This window comes from Zeus faber, assembly GCF_960531495.2.
Source record: "Zeus faber genome assembly, chromosome: 10".
Taxonomy (NCBI): Eukaryota; Metazoa; Chordata; class Actinopteri; order Zeiformes; family Zeidae; genus Zeus; species Zeus faber.
Window position 1 is genome coordinate 24,176,739 of NC_137199.1, and position 16,229 is coordinate 24,192,967.

At 42.6% G+C, this 16,229-nt stretch overlaps 3 protein-coding genes across 5 annotated transcripts in view; 1 reads left to right on the forward strand and 2 right to left on the reverse strand.

Moving 5' to 3' along the window:
• pdzd11 (PDZ domain containing 11) overlaps positions 1-3,221 on the forward strand; it is a 5,450-nt gene extending 2,229 nt beyond the window's left edge. Inside the window, exons 3-6 of the mRNA XM_080008297.1 lie at positions 794-934; positions 1,393-1,491; positions 1,647-1,707; positions 2,087-3,221. Coding sequence (XP_079864423.1) covers positions 794-934; positions 1,393-1,491; positions 1,647-1,707; positions 2,087-2,121 — 336 coding nt within the window. The 3' untranslated portion in view covers positions 2,122-3,221. The remainder of the gene's footprint in view (positions 1-793; positions 935-1,392; positions 1,492-1,646; positions 1,708-2,086) is intronic.
• Positions 3,222-3,458: 237 nt separating this feature from the next.
• stard14 (START domain containing 14) lies at positions 3,459-8,165 on the reverse strand. Its single transcript, XM_080008294.1, has 6 exons — positions 7,944-8,165; positions 7,700-7,847; positions 6,107-6,210; positions 5,808-5,925; positions 5,650-5,702; positions 3,459-4,885 (listed from the first exon to the last, which is right to left on the reverse strand). The coding sequence occupies exons 1-6, from the start codon at positions 8,124-8,126 to the stop codon at positions 4,661-4,663; spliced, it is 831 nt and encodes a 276-aa protein (XP_079864420.1). The 5' UTR covers positions 8,127-8,165; the 3' UTR covers positions 3,459-4,660.
• A 474-nt stretch (positions 8,166-8,639) lies between these two features.
• On the reverse strand, positions 8,640-16,217 carry rab41 (RAB41, member RAS oncogene family). 3 transcript variants are annotated; one of them, XM_080008295.1, is made up of 8 exons: positions 16,044-16,217; positions 15,261-15,319; positions 14,736-14,789; positions 13,243-13,348; positions 12,821-12,932; positions 12,249-12,342; positions 11,039-11,105; positions 8,640-10,630 (listed from the first exon to the last, which is right to left on the reverse strand). In XM_080008295.1, exons 1-8 carry the CDS (start codon positions 16,120-16,122, stop codon positions 10,566-10,568), a joined length of 636 nt encoding a protein of 211 aa, XP_079864421.1. In that variant the 5' UTR covers positions 16,123-16,217; the 3' UTR covers positions 8,640-10,565. The 3 variants fall into 3 exon arrangements, 2 of the variants coding, with proteins under 2 accessions (XP_079864421.1, XP_079864422.1); XM_080008296.1 differs by lacking the exon at positions 13,243-13,348 and adding an exon at positions 13,908-14,013; XR_013844361.1 differs by lacking the exons at positions 8,640-10,630; positions 13,243-13,348 and adding exons at positions 11,723-11,816; positions 13,908-14,013.
• Between the last annotated feature and the right edge of the window lie 12 nt (positions 16,218-16,229).

Here is a 16,229-nt window from a genome sequence, read left to right on the forward strand (position 1 = left end):
TATTGAAAAACTCTTCCTTGCATAAATGCGCATAAATGCAATGTGGCAAACATTTGAGCCCTTTGAAAATGATTACCTATTCAAAACACTGCTCGCTATATTGTCAGGCATCTCTAAGTTACAATGAGGATGAAAAAATGGTTGCAAATAATGCATTTTATCAGATTTTTCAGGGTTGTATTGACTCATTTGCACTGCTTCGAATCAGCTCTTTTGGCTTAATTCGGGCAAACACTAGAAACAAGAAGTTGCGTCGCCTCCTACTGACAACTTACTGTAGCCCTGGCAAAAGTAGTTTCAAATACAAATGATATTACTGTTATTCAGTACATGTGAAAAAAGAAAAATACACTCAAACACATATAATCATGATAATGTCAGTTTCCTAATTTCGAAAGGAGATTTTAAATATTTTTCTAAGGCATAAACACAATATTAATAAATATACATACATTCCTTCATTAAAAAACAAAGTGCTGAGATAAGTTGTGCTATGAACAGTTATAAATGATGTCAACAAACATTTTAATGAGGCATGGATTGAAAAATATAAAACCTATCCTTTAAATAGAGAAATGTGAGTTTCTCAGATATTTTGAAATATTTTCTCTCTTCCTATTGATGAAGAAAAAGTCCAGAAGCCGGATTTAACAGTTTCAATTTCAAACAAATGAAACTGTACGACAAGCCAAGCTCCGCAGTTGGATGATTTCATAGAGATGATTTATAGAGTCCTGATAAACACCATGCTGGAGGCTGATATAAATATATATATTTAATGTGTCTGATATAGCGGATCCACCACCCCGACTACAACAATGAGCTGACCCAGTTCCTCCCGCGCACAATAGTTTTGAAGAAGCCCCCGGGGGCTCAGCTGGGGTTCAACATCCGAGGGGGCAAGGCCTCGCAGCTGGGAATATTCATTTCCAAGGTGACGGTGCAACCATGGAGTTGGTGTCGGATTATGTACATACAGTATGTGTGCACAGGGCTGCTTTCCTGCCTGAGCTGGGTCTTTGTTTGAGTGGGAGACACAATAATAAAGTGCTATGTTCATCGATAACGTTGGGGTTTGATCTCCAAATCCCTCAGTCCTTGCATCCCCATTAAGCACAGTTATTTTTTCCAGCAATTGTAACACAAATTTTATATTTTTAAATTCCTAAGGAGACATTTGCTGCTTGCTAGTAACACATTCTGGTTGGAAGCACTTGAAAACATCAGCATTAAATGGGTGAATGTGAACGTGAGCGTCAAGTATTTGAATTTGGGTCAATGTTACTCAGGTTGAGCATCAATGATCCGTAGAAAATGAATGGTTTAACGCGGTATTGTTCATTTTGACGCTGGTTGTTTTAAGCGGATAAAGTGTGTCTTCTATGTTGTCAGGTGGTTCCGGACTCGGACGCTCACAGAGCCGGGCTGCAGGAAGGAGACCAGGTGCTTTCTGTAAATGAGGTGGACTTTCAAGACATAGAACACTCAAGGGTAATTGAAGTGGTACTTCAAGTAATACTCTTATTGTTAATGTGTTATATTGGTGTAATATTGGAGTACTTTACTCCGGAACCATTTTTTATTTATTTTTATTTTTTTCAAATATAATTAATTTGGGGTTTTTGGTTTTTTTTCTACTTCTTAAGGCTGTGGAAATTCTGAAAACTGCTCGAGAAATTCTGATGAGGGTCCGCTTCTTTCCTTACAGTAAGTATTGCTTTTACCGTTCCTGGTGGAAGCGCGTATGCCTGAGCATGAAGTGTATCCAACATATTTATCTTCAGTCGGACGTTTTGCATTGCATCTATTGCATGTATGAAGGAAGTGAACTAGTAACTCACTGAGCGAACTTAGTACAGTGATATCTATTAAATCTATCATATCATCAAGTCTATCAGATGGTTTCAGAGCAGTGGGGTCAAACATTGAATTTCAGATTCGTGAAACAAAACTAGATTTGACCATTTTGGGATGGATTGGGTGCGGCTGCATGCCTAACACCCGAGTATTTTCCAATGTCTAAACCAAGCTACTGGATTATCCCACCGTGTGACTCGCTGAAGTTCAGTCTCATTTTTCCTCCTAGATTACCAGAGGCAGAAGGAGAGGACCGTCCACTAGATGGCAGCAGATCCTTTGTCAAGAGGAAGAAGCAGGAAAAAAGGAAGGGGTAAATGAGCAATACACAGCTGGGCTGACAGGGGCGGTCTGGTCGTTGTCATCCTCCCACAGCTGCAGCCTCCTTTCAGTTCCCACTTCAACATAGCTCACCTGTGACTAAACCGCCCGGCTCATTGTTTCACTCGGAAGGATAAAAACTCACTTCTCTGTTTAAAATTATTATTTTGTCTCTCACCGCCAGTACTAACACCGACACCTCAGTTAGATGTTGGTTTAGTTTTTTACCCTCGTTTCTTTTTCATGGTTTTGTTTTGAAAGCTCAGCAAACTCCCATACACAGAAGCTACTGCTGCATACTATATTTTGATTAGATTTGATTACAGTAGCATGTTAATACAAAAAGAGAAATCCATACAAAAATGTGATTTTGGCCATTTTCCATAATCCTGACCAGATGTATTTGGACAGAACCAAGGTCCTGTAACATACACGAACTGGAGGCACAACAAATGTACAGGAAAATATTTTGGTGATATTGGTTTAGAGAATTTAACTTAAGTAAGTTGAAAGTATACAGAGAGGTGGTGTGTTACAAGAGATTTGATACAGTCAACTATGAATATTTGTTATGAATGATTTATCACTGTATATTAAGTGTATCACTGTTCTACCTGTGTAAATATATTTCAGTGGTGTGCTATGTTATAAAACTTGCCTTAATATGCAAATATTGGTAATTTTCACCATTTTGACTCTAGATGCCAAATATAAAGACATATGAACCGAAAATATGAGATTTAAGTATTTTCCTTGTGCCAATTTCCTTAACATGAACTTGATTCTTCTAAAAAATGCTTAAAAATCAGCCTGACAAAGACAATAGGCTTAACATTTCACCATCATTTCCTGGAGTTGAGTTATATTTACGTACTGTATATTGAGCCAATTTAAAGACATTAAACAACATGGCTGACGAATGTTGACATGGCCTTGTTTTTGTCTTCCCCCCGTCTTAACTAGTTTTGTAATGCTCGCAGAAGCAGAGGAAGCCTGTTTTATCACTTCCTTTTTATCACAAAGCCTGTTGTGTACAAAATAAAACTAACTTAATATTGGTTGGCTTTGTTTGGTGATGTATTTATCAATTTATTATTATGAATGCTGATTAACTCCGATTAAGGTTTTTGTGCAAATTTAAACCAGAACTGGTTTTATGACCGCTTAAGAATGTTTGTGAGGAACGCTGGTGAACTCTTCAGAGTAGCAGGACTTGTTACTCCACTTGAGATTTTCATTGACATCGGCTGTCACACTTAAACACAGTCAAAGTCGTTAGAGACACGGAGAACCTGTGAGGTTTATTAAAAGAAAAGAAAAAAAAAAACAAATATTTTTACAAGGATCGTTTCGAGAGCTAAGCTTGTTTAACTTGATCTGAGGGCCTCTGCTCCGTCGTGACTTCATCGGCTGTAAGTTAAATTAACCTCCAATAATTCGATTACATCAGAATTAAAAATCCTTCATCTGGTAAAACAACATTATGCTACGAGAGAATTAAGTCACAGAAAATTACTCCAGGTTAAACAGTAATTTGTGTGGCTGTAAAGACCTGTAACGACGGTTATTTATGCATTTCTGTAGAACTGAAATTAATTCCATGAACCTAATTGATAAATACACTAATATGGAAACCTTCAAGCATGATTGACCTGTATGCAAAGATTAAAAAAAAGGTCGTTTTTTTTGTTTTTCTTCTCAAATAAAGTAAATTCCTTCCATTAAATAAAGCACCTATAAAAATAAAATCAGTTGATAACCCATATTGACAGTAGAGAATAAGGGTTGGTTTTTTTTTTGCTGTAAGCCTATTTGGACACTTTTTTCTGATATTTCTAGTTTTTAGCTGTATACCTAATATCTAGGCTGAAAACGACTTACAACTTTCATTCACAAAGATTTGTTACACGTTAACAGCGTAAGTATATATTTAAATGTGATCTCAAACAATACACTTAGAAATATGCGTATATGCAATATTTCAGTTCACTGTAACTATAAGATACTCCCTTCCATTTGTAAGTACTTCGTCATGTCAACCGATACAGTATATACGGCGCTACACGCGGCCGCAACTCCCAAATCTTTTTTTTCGGTGCCATTCCGCAGCCCCTCGCCCCCATTTCCACATCTCGGTCACGCGGTGTTGGGAAAGCGCAGACGGGGGCCAACACTGGAGAGATGTGCTTTAGCTTATCGACGGCGGAGTGATCAGATTGGCATCTCGCTCCGTGTTCATTTGCGTCCGACTCGCACAGCTGTAAACACTTCGTTCTTTCGCTCTAAACAGAAAGGCAACATTAGGAGAAATATATATATATATAAAAATAAAAAAACAAAAAAAATTAAGTCCCCTTGATGAGCACGGGACTTTAGTGTCATGTCTGACCGAGTTTATGCGAGTACTGTATCCCCCTATAGTCCCGCTTGACGAGCCTTCATCATCATCATCTCCTCCTCCTCCTCCTCCCACACTTTGCGCTCAGCAGCCATCTTCATCATAAATAACACCCGCGCCCTCCTCGGCGTCCGCCAGGGAGCTCTCGTCCACGTTCTCCAGGGAGTCGGCCCTCTGCACGGACAGCTCGGCCGGGTCCATGGAGGGCAGGGCGCTCTGCTCGGCGGCCAGCCAGGGCTTCCGGCCCGGGGAGTTCTGTCGCTTCCACTCGCGGTAGTTCTGTCCCGCCTTGTGCAAACGCTTCATCACCTGGACGGGGGGAGGCGGGGGGGTCAGAGATCTAGTGCGGCGATGGGGGACCGGACGCTCCGCCTCAGCGAAACGCCTCGACGCGTCGAGATAAAAAAAAAAAACCGTTCGGCCGCTGTGTGCTCAGCTGTCTGGAAATCTTTTTATTTCGTTTTTTTAAGATCCTCAGGCGCCAGTTATTTCGATCTCATCTCAATGTATTCCGTTTGTCACGTCCCAGAACCCTATAATTATTATTTTTATTATTTCTATTATTAATAATAATAAAAATAATTAAAAACATATTCATTGTTATTATTTTTATATCACAACCCGTGAGCAAGGTTACAGTCAGCAAGTTTCGGTGCGGAATGCCAAAGCAGTAATGCAATGGCCGAAGAGCCTGGTTTTGGTTTGCGGAGAAAGCTGTGAATGATTTGTGAACGGGTCAAGGTTTCCTATTCAAAAATCGATGACGCAATTCTCGCCGGGTTCCACGCGCGCCGGTACTCCGTCATCTAAACAGGTTTTGTTTTTTTTATTATTATTATTATTTTTTTTTAAAGGACCGAGGAGAAACAAGAACCCGGGGAACGAGTTCCGCCGGCACCGAAACGCCGGCTGACTTGACTGCTTTTGTCAGGGACCGCGGGTTGTGTTTCTAGAGCCATTGTCTTTCCGGAGGCTTGAAACCAACTCCCAATTTGCACTCGACGGCGAACGCTCTAATCATTTCCATAACAAAACAGTGTTTGCCCAAAGCATGACCGTCGACTTCGACCTACCTTGGGAGCCAAAACTTGAGTTGCTCTGTTAACCACCCACTTTGGGAGAGAACCTGAGCACAAAAAGAGATTGAATAAATCAGAAATCAACACTCTAAATGCCCCGATGCAGATTATATTTTTTTGATTGGGGGGAATTGTTTTGTCCCACGTCTGACCTTTGGGGTCGGCCTGCGACAGGTACGTGAAGGAACAGCTGTCTGGTCCCGTGGCTTTGATCATGTATCCGGTGAGAATGGATATGGCTCTCACCAGGTTGTTGCGTGGAGGGTATTTCTGGAAGCCAACAAAAAAAATCTCACTTATTTTTGTATAAACAAGCTGCATTCTCGCATCTCCGGGAGCCGAGCCCGGATGTCACAGGCGCCGCCCCGCCCCGGGGGGGAACCGGCGGGTCGGGGACGGCGGTGGCTTTCGTTCCAGCTGCGAGAGGAGTTCGGAGCGGAACACGACGTACCGGGTGCTTGACTGAGAAGTTGACGATGACGTACTCGTCGTCCCTCACTTGCCACGAACGCAGCGTGACCACGTCCCGACTCTTCAGGGGACTGGGACAGCGCCCTGAGAGGCAGAACATTTTTTTTTTTTCAGAACGTGAGCGGTCTCACCTTGGAGCCGCAGCGCCCTTGTTGGGACTCTAAACACGCCGGACCAGGCCCCTCGTTTCATCCATAACAATAAACAAACAGGACTTCAACGAGGAAGTGATAACTTAACTAAGGTTTAAGAAAACTTTTTTTTTGGACGTCAGATAGCACTGTAAGTGAGTAGGTACCGGAATAAATCTAACGAGGACTGAGTGTTGACTAATGTTGATGAAATATATGGATAAATAAATAACAATAAATAAAGAACCATCAGCCGAAATGTTCATGTTGGAATCAAGACCCCATAGATTCAAATTAAAGACCATTTAATGACTTAAAGGCCTAATGTTTGTAAAAGAACAAAATTAAAAATGATCTCCGGTGATTATTATTATTGGGTTTTTTTTAGCTGGCATGCATTTATGTCTGCAGAGCGGCATTGTTGATGTATTCTATTTGTACACCGGCAGACTTAGGCTTTAGATTAGCGGTCTCAAACTCAAATGACCTGGGGACCACTGGCCAGGTTGGTCCCCAAAACAAGTTTTAAATTTTTTTTTTTGCTCAAAATACCACTCAGATGATGCATTCTCGACATTCTAACATGACACTCTGTTTAAGTGGGTGGAGCCACCCTCCTGAGGCCCCGAAAGTTTGTTTGAACAAGTGTTGGGAGTTCCAGCAAAACCGTGCCGAAAGTTAGTCTTTCCCACTTTGTACATGCGTACGCAAAGCACTTCTAAAAGTACAAACTGATTTGTTTTCCCCGTCACCTCATCCCCAGGTTTTTTTTTGTTTCGTTTTTCTGAACTGCCTAATAACATCCTGTTGGGAATAGCTCTTAAGATTCAAGATTCAAGGATTCTCTTACGATCTATTTAATTCTGTCTCGTATTTTGAAAAACATTGAGTAGATTTGTGTGGATTAACTAAGCATTGTGATCTGATTTAAAAAAATATATATTATTTTGCGGGCCAGATTCTTCAATATTAACATCATGGTGCATGTAACATTAAAATCGGGCTGTAGTTTGAAACCTCTGCCCTAGTTTCATGTTCCTGCCCTAGTCTCAAAGTTTATTTATAAGTTGTATTATAATAAATGGTCCTGTTTATGATGGCACATCCTGTTTTCTTTTGTTAATTGTCTTTTACCTGACTGCGCAACAAGGACAACAGAGATCGATTGAAATCAAATCGAATATGTTCTGTATGTACCTATCTCATATGTTCTGTATGTACCTATCTCATATGTTCTGTATGTACATATCTCATATGTTCTGTATGTACCTATCTCATATGTTCTGTATGTACCTATCTCATATGTTCTGAATGTACATATCAAATATGTTCTGAATGTACATATCTAAATGTTCTGTATGTACATATCTAAATGTTCTGTATGTACATATCTAATATGTTCTGTATGTACATATCTAATATGTTCTGAATGTACAACTCACATGAGTAGTATCCCACGTCGGCGTTGGCGGAGAGGCGGGCGATGTCGAAGCTCTCCGTCATGTTGAGGTCCCACTCTTTGCGGTACTGGCCGTCGTGGAGGACGTCGTACATGGTCGCGGCCGACACGTCTCTGATCGCCATTTTACACTAAAAGACATTAAGACATCGGGGGACACGTGTCGCTTTAATGGGCGGTTCGGTTGTAGTTGCGGCGGCGGCGGGGGCTTCCTACCGGATACCAACCTTGATCATGTGGATCTTAGACCCGGCTCTCGGTCCCTGCGTCGGCGTCGCGGGAGGCGTCTCGACCCACACCTGCATTCCGTTCTTGTCGTACTTGTTTCTCCAGTTGACCATGGTCACGCAAAGGTTTTTGAAGCTCGAGAAGAGGGTTTCATCGGGCAAGATGTCCGAACGCTGAGACATCCTGTAGCTTTAAAAAGATATATAATATTAATAATGATAATAGTTAAAAAAAAAAACCCTTCTTGGGGGTTTCCCTCCTGAAGGTCTGGAGGAACTCCTCTGCTGCTGATGCGTGTGAATGCACCGACTGATCCGCGGTCCGGTCGAGCTGGATTATTGGGCTGGATTCCTGAACGACTGCCGTACAGGTGTGTTCGGCAGGCGGGGTGGGCGGGGCTTCAGCCTGTGCGCGCGAGAGAGGGGGCGTGGCCCAGGTGTGTTGTGACGTCCCGTACGGAAGACGGCCACTTAAAATATTTTTTGTAAAAATTACATTTAATAATGTACCCCTCATTAGATAATTAACATTGAGGAAAGGAATACGTTTTTTAAAATACTAGAAACCCATGTTTAACAGAACCTCTGAAAAGTAAATAAGTATCTGAAAAGTAAGTGGGACTAAATAATTACTTATCACTTTTGGATGATACCTCACATCGGTAGTTCAGTAGGAAAAGCAGAGCAGAGATGGACTTTGGTGAAATATCTTTATTTTTATTCCATGTGATAGGCCTACATTTGGGTGTTTCATTAACTTTCCTTTTTATACAGCAGATAGTAATAGTACAGTATTCACACAAACATTGCTAAACACGAGTAGACAGCATATTTAAATTGACACACATTTCAGAAGAGAGTAATCGGTCAGTGACAAGAAAGAGAAGAGCTGCTATGGTTATGACTGTTGTTCGATGTAATTAAATACTTTACATTTTCCATCCTCTGAAAATGTTAACATTTCAAACAAGCTACAGCGAATGCACAACTGTGTTTTGATGTGATATGGCTAATAAGTTTAGTGATACACTGTCTCTAGAGACGAGGGAGGAGTTGTGTCTTTCGGTGACTGTAAACCAACCTATTGACTACACACACACACGCTGCAAAAAGACCTCCAGCAGTGGCAGGAGAAGAGGAAAAACACACCACCGGGCAAAAGTTGTCTTTAGGTAGGATCCCAGCAGGCACGCAAACAATAAATAAAATAACTAATTTCCAACATGCGTGCCGGCGTCTGTAATTTTGGTCAAGCGTACATGTTATTCACTTGTTGAGTTACAAAATAAATAAACACATAAAACCAACAGTCTCACACAGGCATTAGCAATAAAGGCTACTTCAACTAACTTCTTTGAACTTTTTACAGCAAGGGTGTTAGTAAGCATTTGGCTGTATCTGAGGACAAACTCTTATCTGCCAGCTCTATAAAACAACTAGTGAAGCCATGAGCTAGTCGGCAGGCTTCTTAATTTTTACAATATTGTGGCTTGATTCAGTGCACAACGTTGGTGAACAAACAAGCAAGGCATCTGTGTTCTTAACCATATATAAATCCTGCACGGTGAGCATGCTGCATGTTACCGCAATAGTGTAATCAACACAAATATCAATGTCATGAAGGACACGGCTGTCTCATATCAACTTAGAGTCAACGCTGGATTTTTGGGAATTTTGCACTTTAGGAGATCTCCCTCCTCAACAGTGTTCGTGCGCGTGCAGCTAATTTAAACATTACAATAACCAGTTCTACACTTTTGATATGGACAAATATTGTGTCAGGTTAGTATAAAAGAATAATGTATTTTGTGATGGGTTCCCTTAAGACCAAAACACGTCTGTATATGGTTTTTATCCCTTTTACAGCACCCCCTGGTGGGCAACTGCTAAAATGTAGAAATCATGCAAATTGCTCAATCACATAAGTGGGGTTTTCAAATTTAGGTTCTGTGAAATGCCTTAAAACAAAACAAAAAAATACTAACATATGGTCCCAACAACAAGATCAACACAAAGGCTTAATTTGAGTCGCATGGCAAGATATCGTCCAGAAACTTAAGTTCACTGGATCTCAGTAAATCAAAACGATTGGTGTGTGGTATATGATAATATATATATATATATTATTATTTTGTTCTTATAGTCCAAACTCACCATTGGAAGTAAAAGAGCAAAAACATCAAGGAGCTCAAACCTCAACCTTGCAGAATAATTTGGAGTACTCCCGTGTTGTATTACCTCACAATAATGACAAGAGCAATAGCACTCCAGCTCGGAACGATGCAATAACTTAAGAGTAGCTATGTTAGGCTGCAACCCTATCGAATGCCATGCAGTTATAAATAAAAAGTCAACATATTAACCTACCCCTTGTGTTAATGTTTCATTTTAAACCACATATTTTTTTTTTATCTTTTTTTGTTGTTTGTCCCAGATAATCTGTTTGGATACAGAATAGCACATCCACACGGTTACTCCGAAAAGTCACTGAGTTGAAAAGGGGGGGGGGGGGGAGTTGACCTCCACCCCGGTGGCAGCGTGCCACGGGTGAAGCCAAGTCGCCACTGAGACACAAGCTGTTGGTGGGAGCGAGGGAGGTCGCAGGAGGAGTGGCGAGGTTTACTAGCAGGAGCAGCTGCTCTCGGTGACCGTCATCTCGGGCTGCTTCTCCAGTTTGATGTCGATCACTGGTAGGACTCGAGTTAAGAAACGCCGCCCTTGTATTTGTACATTTCAAAGGATGTATGGGCAAACAATCAAGCCCTAAGGGAAGACACGGAAAGCTCTGGCGCACGGGGGTCAAAATGCGTCCCCTTTGTCCACTAACCCAAACTGAAGCCAGGCCTTCCATCCCTGTCGGCTACGGTGTCCTAAAAGTGACAGAAAGAATGAATCGCTAAATTAACGTTCGAGAATTACGAGACCCACGGACCTAAGGAAGGTTTGTACAAATTCATTCGGCAGCTACGTGTCCTTTACGAGACCAGCATGTTCGATGTGTTACATACTGTAAATACAAATGTCTTGAATTTAAATAAGATGCGCTGGAAGAGTGACGAAGATAACATCGTGCCACGTCTTTTTAAAAAGGATACTGTCTTCTTTGCTTTTCTCTGGTGTGCTGTCCATCCCAGGCAACGCTGCAGCAACACGACGGAACAACTAAGAACAAAAATGATTAAATGAATAAATACAACAAATAAGTGAAATTATGCCGGCAATGCAAAGAGATTTCATAAATATCAATCATTAGTCTAATAGTGATAGTGTAACTGTGCTACATGATGCAATTATCCTCCTAACATTCTGTAATGCACATTTGAAGTATAGTGTTAGGAGCATATTACTGGGCCAATAGCAGAGAATGCGCAAAATTCTGACTTGCATAAAGACTAAAATGCAATCACTTTGAACTAACTAAATGCAATACATGCAACACACACTGACGGGTGACATTTAGGGTGAAGGCGGGGGTGGGGGGGGGACGGACGGACGGACGGACGGAACAGAAAAACAAGCGATAGCAGTCGACCTGTAACAAACACGAAAAACCAAAGATGAAGCATCTACAAGCAAAGGCTGTAGGAAGGAACATTTGGTTACTTTCCATATGAATCGGGAGTGTTAAGACAAATCACTGGAGCCGTGTGGGGGGTAGAAAAAATAAATAATATGTATATATATATATATATATATATACAAAAAAAATCCCAAACGACAAAATGTGAGCTTTGGAGGGCACGCTCGGCTAAACTACGCTGAGGGAGCAGCATCTCTACCTGTTTGACATTGTAGCCAGTTTTTGCGCTGGTTTCAATGAACATGACATTGAGTTCCTTAGCTCTCTGCTCGCCCTCCTCCGTGGTGATCTGTCTGCTCAGGTCAAAGCAGAGAGGGGGGGGGGGGGGGAAGACGGGACGGACGGACGGGACAGAAGGAAACGTCACAAAGAGTCCAAAGAGAGGGGCGAGAGGAGGAGATAGGAACAGGGGGGGGGGGGGGGCTCGACGACAACGACGACAACGACAACAACAAGAGAGAGAGAGAGAGAGAGAAAGATTGGGGTTTCGGTTGAAAGGAAGAGATTAGTTTCGTTATTACGGACGGACAAAAGGAAGAGGGGAAGGGGAGAGGGAAGGACAGAGGCCGTCGGAGAAAGAGAAGCACTCACTCGACAAAAGCTTCCGATCCACAGAGATACATTAAAAAAAACAAAAACAAACAAAAAAAAAAAAACAACCTCCCTATCCTAACTCCTGCGGGGAAATGAACACCTTTTGAGACGCTTTTCCAGTGCGCACCAACCTGTTTGACGTTATAACCCGCCTTGGCGCTCGTCTCTATGTACATCACATTCAGTTCGCGAGCTTTCCTCTCTGCCGCCTCAACAGAAACTTGCCTGCCATGGTTCCACAAGCGTGGGGGAGGGGGGTTGGTGGCATGGGGGTTAAGGAAAAACACAACATTAAAAAAAAGAAAAAGGAAAAAAAAACAAAAACTATGTGGGAAGACAGACCCAACGACAAGGATACAAATCAAAAAAAATAATAAGATCGCATAGAAGTCTGATAGAAAAACAGGTTAAATTCTAAGAAATTAAAATTGTGATAAATGTGAGAAGATAATGATTTAAAATATCCAGGAATATGCAGTAACACCTAAAAGAAGGAAGTGTCAAAAATAGATGGAATGTAAAAAATACACTGAGGGGAGGAAAAGGGGGTCCGGGCTTCGGCAGACTTTAGAGACACTCATTTCATTTAGCTTTAAATCACACTTTGCAACATTCTATGCACTGTGGAAATCCATCATAAAAAAAAAAAAAAAAACAACAACAAAAAAACAAACTCTGATCAACATCTCACGCAATCGTGTACCGTTTATCCGCCAAGTCGGTTTTGTTGCCGACGAGCATGATGATGACGTCACTTCCTCTCTCCGTTCTGACGTCGTCGATCCACTTTGAAGTTTGTTGGAAGGAATTAAGATCTGAGGAGGAGGAGGAGGAGGAGGAGACGCGCCGTTACACGAAAAACAGCAGGAGCGACGCTGAGACGAACAGAAAGCTTAAAGTGTGCGTAAGAGGCCATTCCTGTCATGTAAAAGACACAGTAGCCGACCGTTAGTAAGCAGGAATTTGGAGTCGGAGAAGTTTCAAGGAAGAAGACAAGTAACAAAAAAATAAATAAAATAAATGTCCGTATTTCCCAAATAGACAGTTATTAAAAAAAAAAGGCCCACACTACGCTGGAATAACTCTGTTCCCCTACAGTTAGTTTCGGGTGCAGCCCTGACTCACTGGTGATATCATAAACTACCACAGCGATGGTGGAGTCACGGATGTAGCTGGGAATTAGGCTACGGAAACGCTCCTGTCCGGCAGTGTCCCAAAGCTGGAGCCGGACCTGAGGATTAGAACGGAGAAAGGAAAAGTACAAACAGCGGGAGACAACGAGGGGGAACAAGAGAATGGAAAATAGGAAGAGTGAAAAGAATTTGAAAGCGAGGAAACGGGGGATGCAAACGGCCTTTCAGGGAGGAAAAGGGGAAATTAGTCCAACGCCAAAAGGTGCCGGGAATATCGGAGGGTGACTGATTGATTTTCCTCAAATAGGACATGCACGATTTATTAACTGCAAAGCCAAAGGATTATTAATATAACGGGGGATGATTTTTTTCCTTATTGATTTTTTATTTATATTTTTTTCTATGATTGTTGATTAGACGTCCCCCATAAGTAACAGCATTAAGGAAGCCTTAACGTCTCAAGAGCACTGAACTTGTAGCTCTAGAGAACCGTTGAAACTTTCTCTATTTGCATAAACCACGCAAAGACTGAGAGAATAGCTAAGAAGTGCTCCTTCCACTGTCCGGTAGAATTTCAGGGCTTTGTCAATTCTGTTTATCCGCCCTTCATCGGACTATCAGAAGGGCAAGAATGCGAGGCACGGCCGCGATACCTACTGGCTATATCATAAACCACCACAGCAGCAGCGGAGTCGCGGATGTAACTGGGGATGAGGCTGCGGAAACGTTCCTGTCCGGCTGTATCCCAAAGCTGCAGCCGAATCTGTGGCCAGCCGAGCATAGAACGTGGGAACGGGTGGAGTTTATGACACAGCCGAGGGATTCAAAGAAAACAAAACAAAACAAAAAAAAAAAAAACAACAACAAAAAAACAACTACAAGTGATAGTTGAACTCAGGGTCCGAAATGAACAACCGTGTAGTGGCAAGTGCGGGTGAGGATTTGCTCTAGTCGGCGGCTTTTTCCTCAGACCCTAACTTCCAAATGCTCGCCTAAAAATCACAATGTTAATTCATAAACTGTGAATGGGCGTCAGCAGAAGGATTTGGCCTTCACTGCCCAGCGTAGACACCCATGTAGTGGGATTGAACCAAATTAAAGAACACAACACAGGCCTCTGAACGCCGCTCTACCTCAATATTACCTCGGGGACATCGAGTCACCGAAAGGAAAACGATGACAAATAAAGAGGCGAGAAACATCGGGGAAGACGTTTCCCTGGTATTTTGATGATGACTCAGCCATGTGACAGCATCGTGGCCTGTGCTTTGTTCCTCAAGTGTGAAAGGCAAAAGCAAATTCAAATTCAACATGCCAACAATGCGGGTGAGGCACAAAATAATTTCGGACCCTGATTGCACTAAAACATAATCAAAACATTAACAAAATAAGGTAATTAAATATGATGCATTAACACAGCATGGATTGTTGAAAGGCACATATTTTATGGTTTTTATATTAAATACAATGAAATTTAGAACTTACTGTTCGATCTTCTAGGTACATGGTTTTTGACAAGAAGTCGATGCCAATGGTTGCCTGTGAAATCATCAGGTTCACATTTAGACCTCTGCGGAGTCCATGATTCCAATATCAAACAAAAGCCCTAGGACTTGGGTGTTCCAGGTCAGTGATTCTCAACCTTTTTCCAAATCAAGGACCGTCAATTTAAGGCCACGGGCGCTGTTTCATAAGATTCCATCCCTGGGACCCCAATCTGAGAAGATTTTTATTCTTAGATATGATTTCGTCCCAAACTTGCATACCTGTCTATGCTAATGTTGGGGAGGTAACACTGAAACCAAGAGACTTACTGTACATACCAACTCTACTGGTAAAGTTACAACTATTAATGATAATGCGGGGGATAAGTCCCCTGGGGGTCCCCAGACCCTATATTGAAAAGCCACTGACCAAGGTGACACACACACGCGCACACACACACACACACACACACACACACACACACACACACACACACACACACTTTAAGCATTTTTTTTTTTTTACCTGATATGTGTTGTCAAAACTGTCATACATGAACCTTGTGATCAGTGAGGTCTTCCCAACTGTATGGACACAAGACACAGTTAAACAGATCATCTAATTGATACTGTACAGTGTGAAAGAACTTCGGACCTAAACGATTATTTCCAATCCAAACAAAACAGTGACGCAACACTGTTTCGGGTGGTAAAACAGGGAGCGATGGGTCCGGACACCGCAGGGCGCCGCGTCACGGACTGAGCCCACACGCCGAGCTGGCAGTTTGGGCGGAGCCACGGTTGTAACGGACGATGTCAATAATGAACACCTCGCTCTGGCACCGGGGCTGGAGGAGCCATCACACGCAGAGCAACACGCCAAGGACTCTCACTACGGCCAGAACCAGAATCGGTGCTGTTGTTTGCGAGGGTGGTGGATGGGGGTGGATGGGGGGGGGGGGACTGGCCACGCCCACTGGCCGACGTGGCTCTGCAGGACGCAGCCCCAAGCGGGCGAGCGAGCTAGCAAGCAAGCTAACACCCACCGCGTCAATTATGACTGAGAAATACAATGATTTCACCCCAAAATCCACGTGTTGAGAGGGAATATACATTGGAGGTATACACAGACGTTTGTACCCACGGCCCCATGTCGACGCCAGCGTCGGCCGCCTTCCATGTTTTATTTGAACAAGACCGACAGATTAGCCGTAGAAGCGACGCTGTTATCCTATCGGCTACGTTAGCCGTTAGCCATTTCTTCCCCACAAACGCTTCGCGTCAGACCGGAACCGCAGCCCATGCTCACCGCTCTGCTCGCCCAGGAAGACGAGCTTGAACTTTCGGAGAGGGTTGCCGAACTCTCCGCCGCCGGTCGTGGTTGACATTTTTGTCTTGTTTTTGTTTTTTGTTTTTTTTTTTTTATCCAGAGATAAACGGCCGGTATGTCCGCTACGGATGCTGCTGGATCCGGGACGAGATGGTGCCGTTCGTT

Bases quoted from the DNA above. Each gene is read 5' to 3' on its own strand.
- stard14 (XM_080008294.1), bottom strand. From the start codon at position 8,126: ATGTCTCAGCGTTCGGACATCTTGCCCGATGAAACCCTCTTCTCGAGC. The intron at 6,211-7,699 runs GTGAGTTGTACA...TCTGCCTCTCAG, and splicing joins CGACGTGGGATACTACTCAT to GGCGCTGTCCCAGTCCCCTG. The intron at 5,926-6,106 runs GTACGTCGTGTT...GTTGGCTTCCAG, and splicing joins ACTTCTCAGTCAAGCACCCG to AAATACCCTCCACGCAACAA.
- rab41 (XM_080008295.1), bottom strand. From the start codon at position 16,122: ATGTCAACCACGACCGGCGGCGGAGAGTTCGGCAACCCTCTCCGAAAG. The intron at 12,933-13,242 runs GTGAGTCAGGGC...CCTCCTCCTCAG, and splicing joins GGTAGTTTATGATATCACCA to ATCTTAATTCCTTCCAACAA. The intron at 12,343-12,820 runs GTACACGATTGC...GAACCATGGCAG, and splicing joins ACCGACTTGGCGGATAAACG to GCAAGTTTCTGTTGAGGCGG.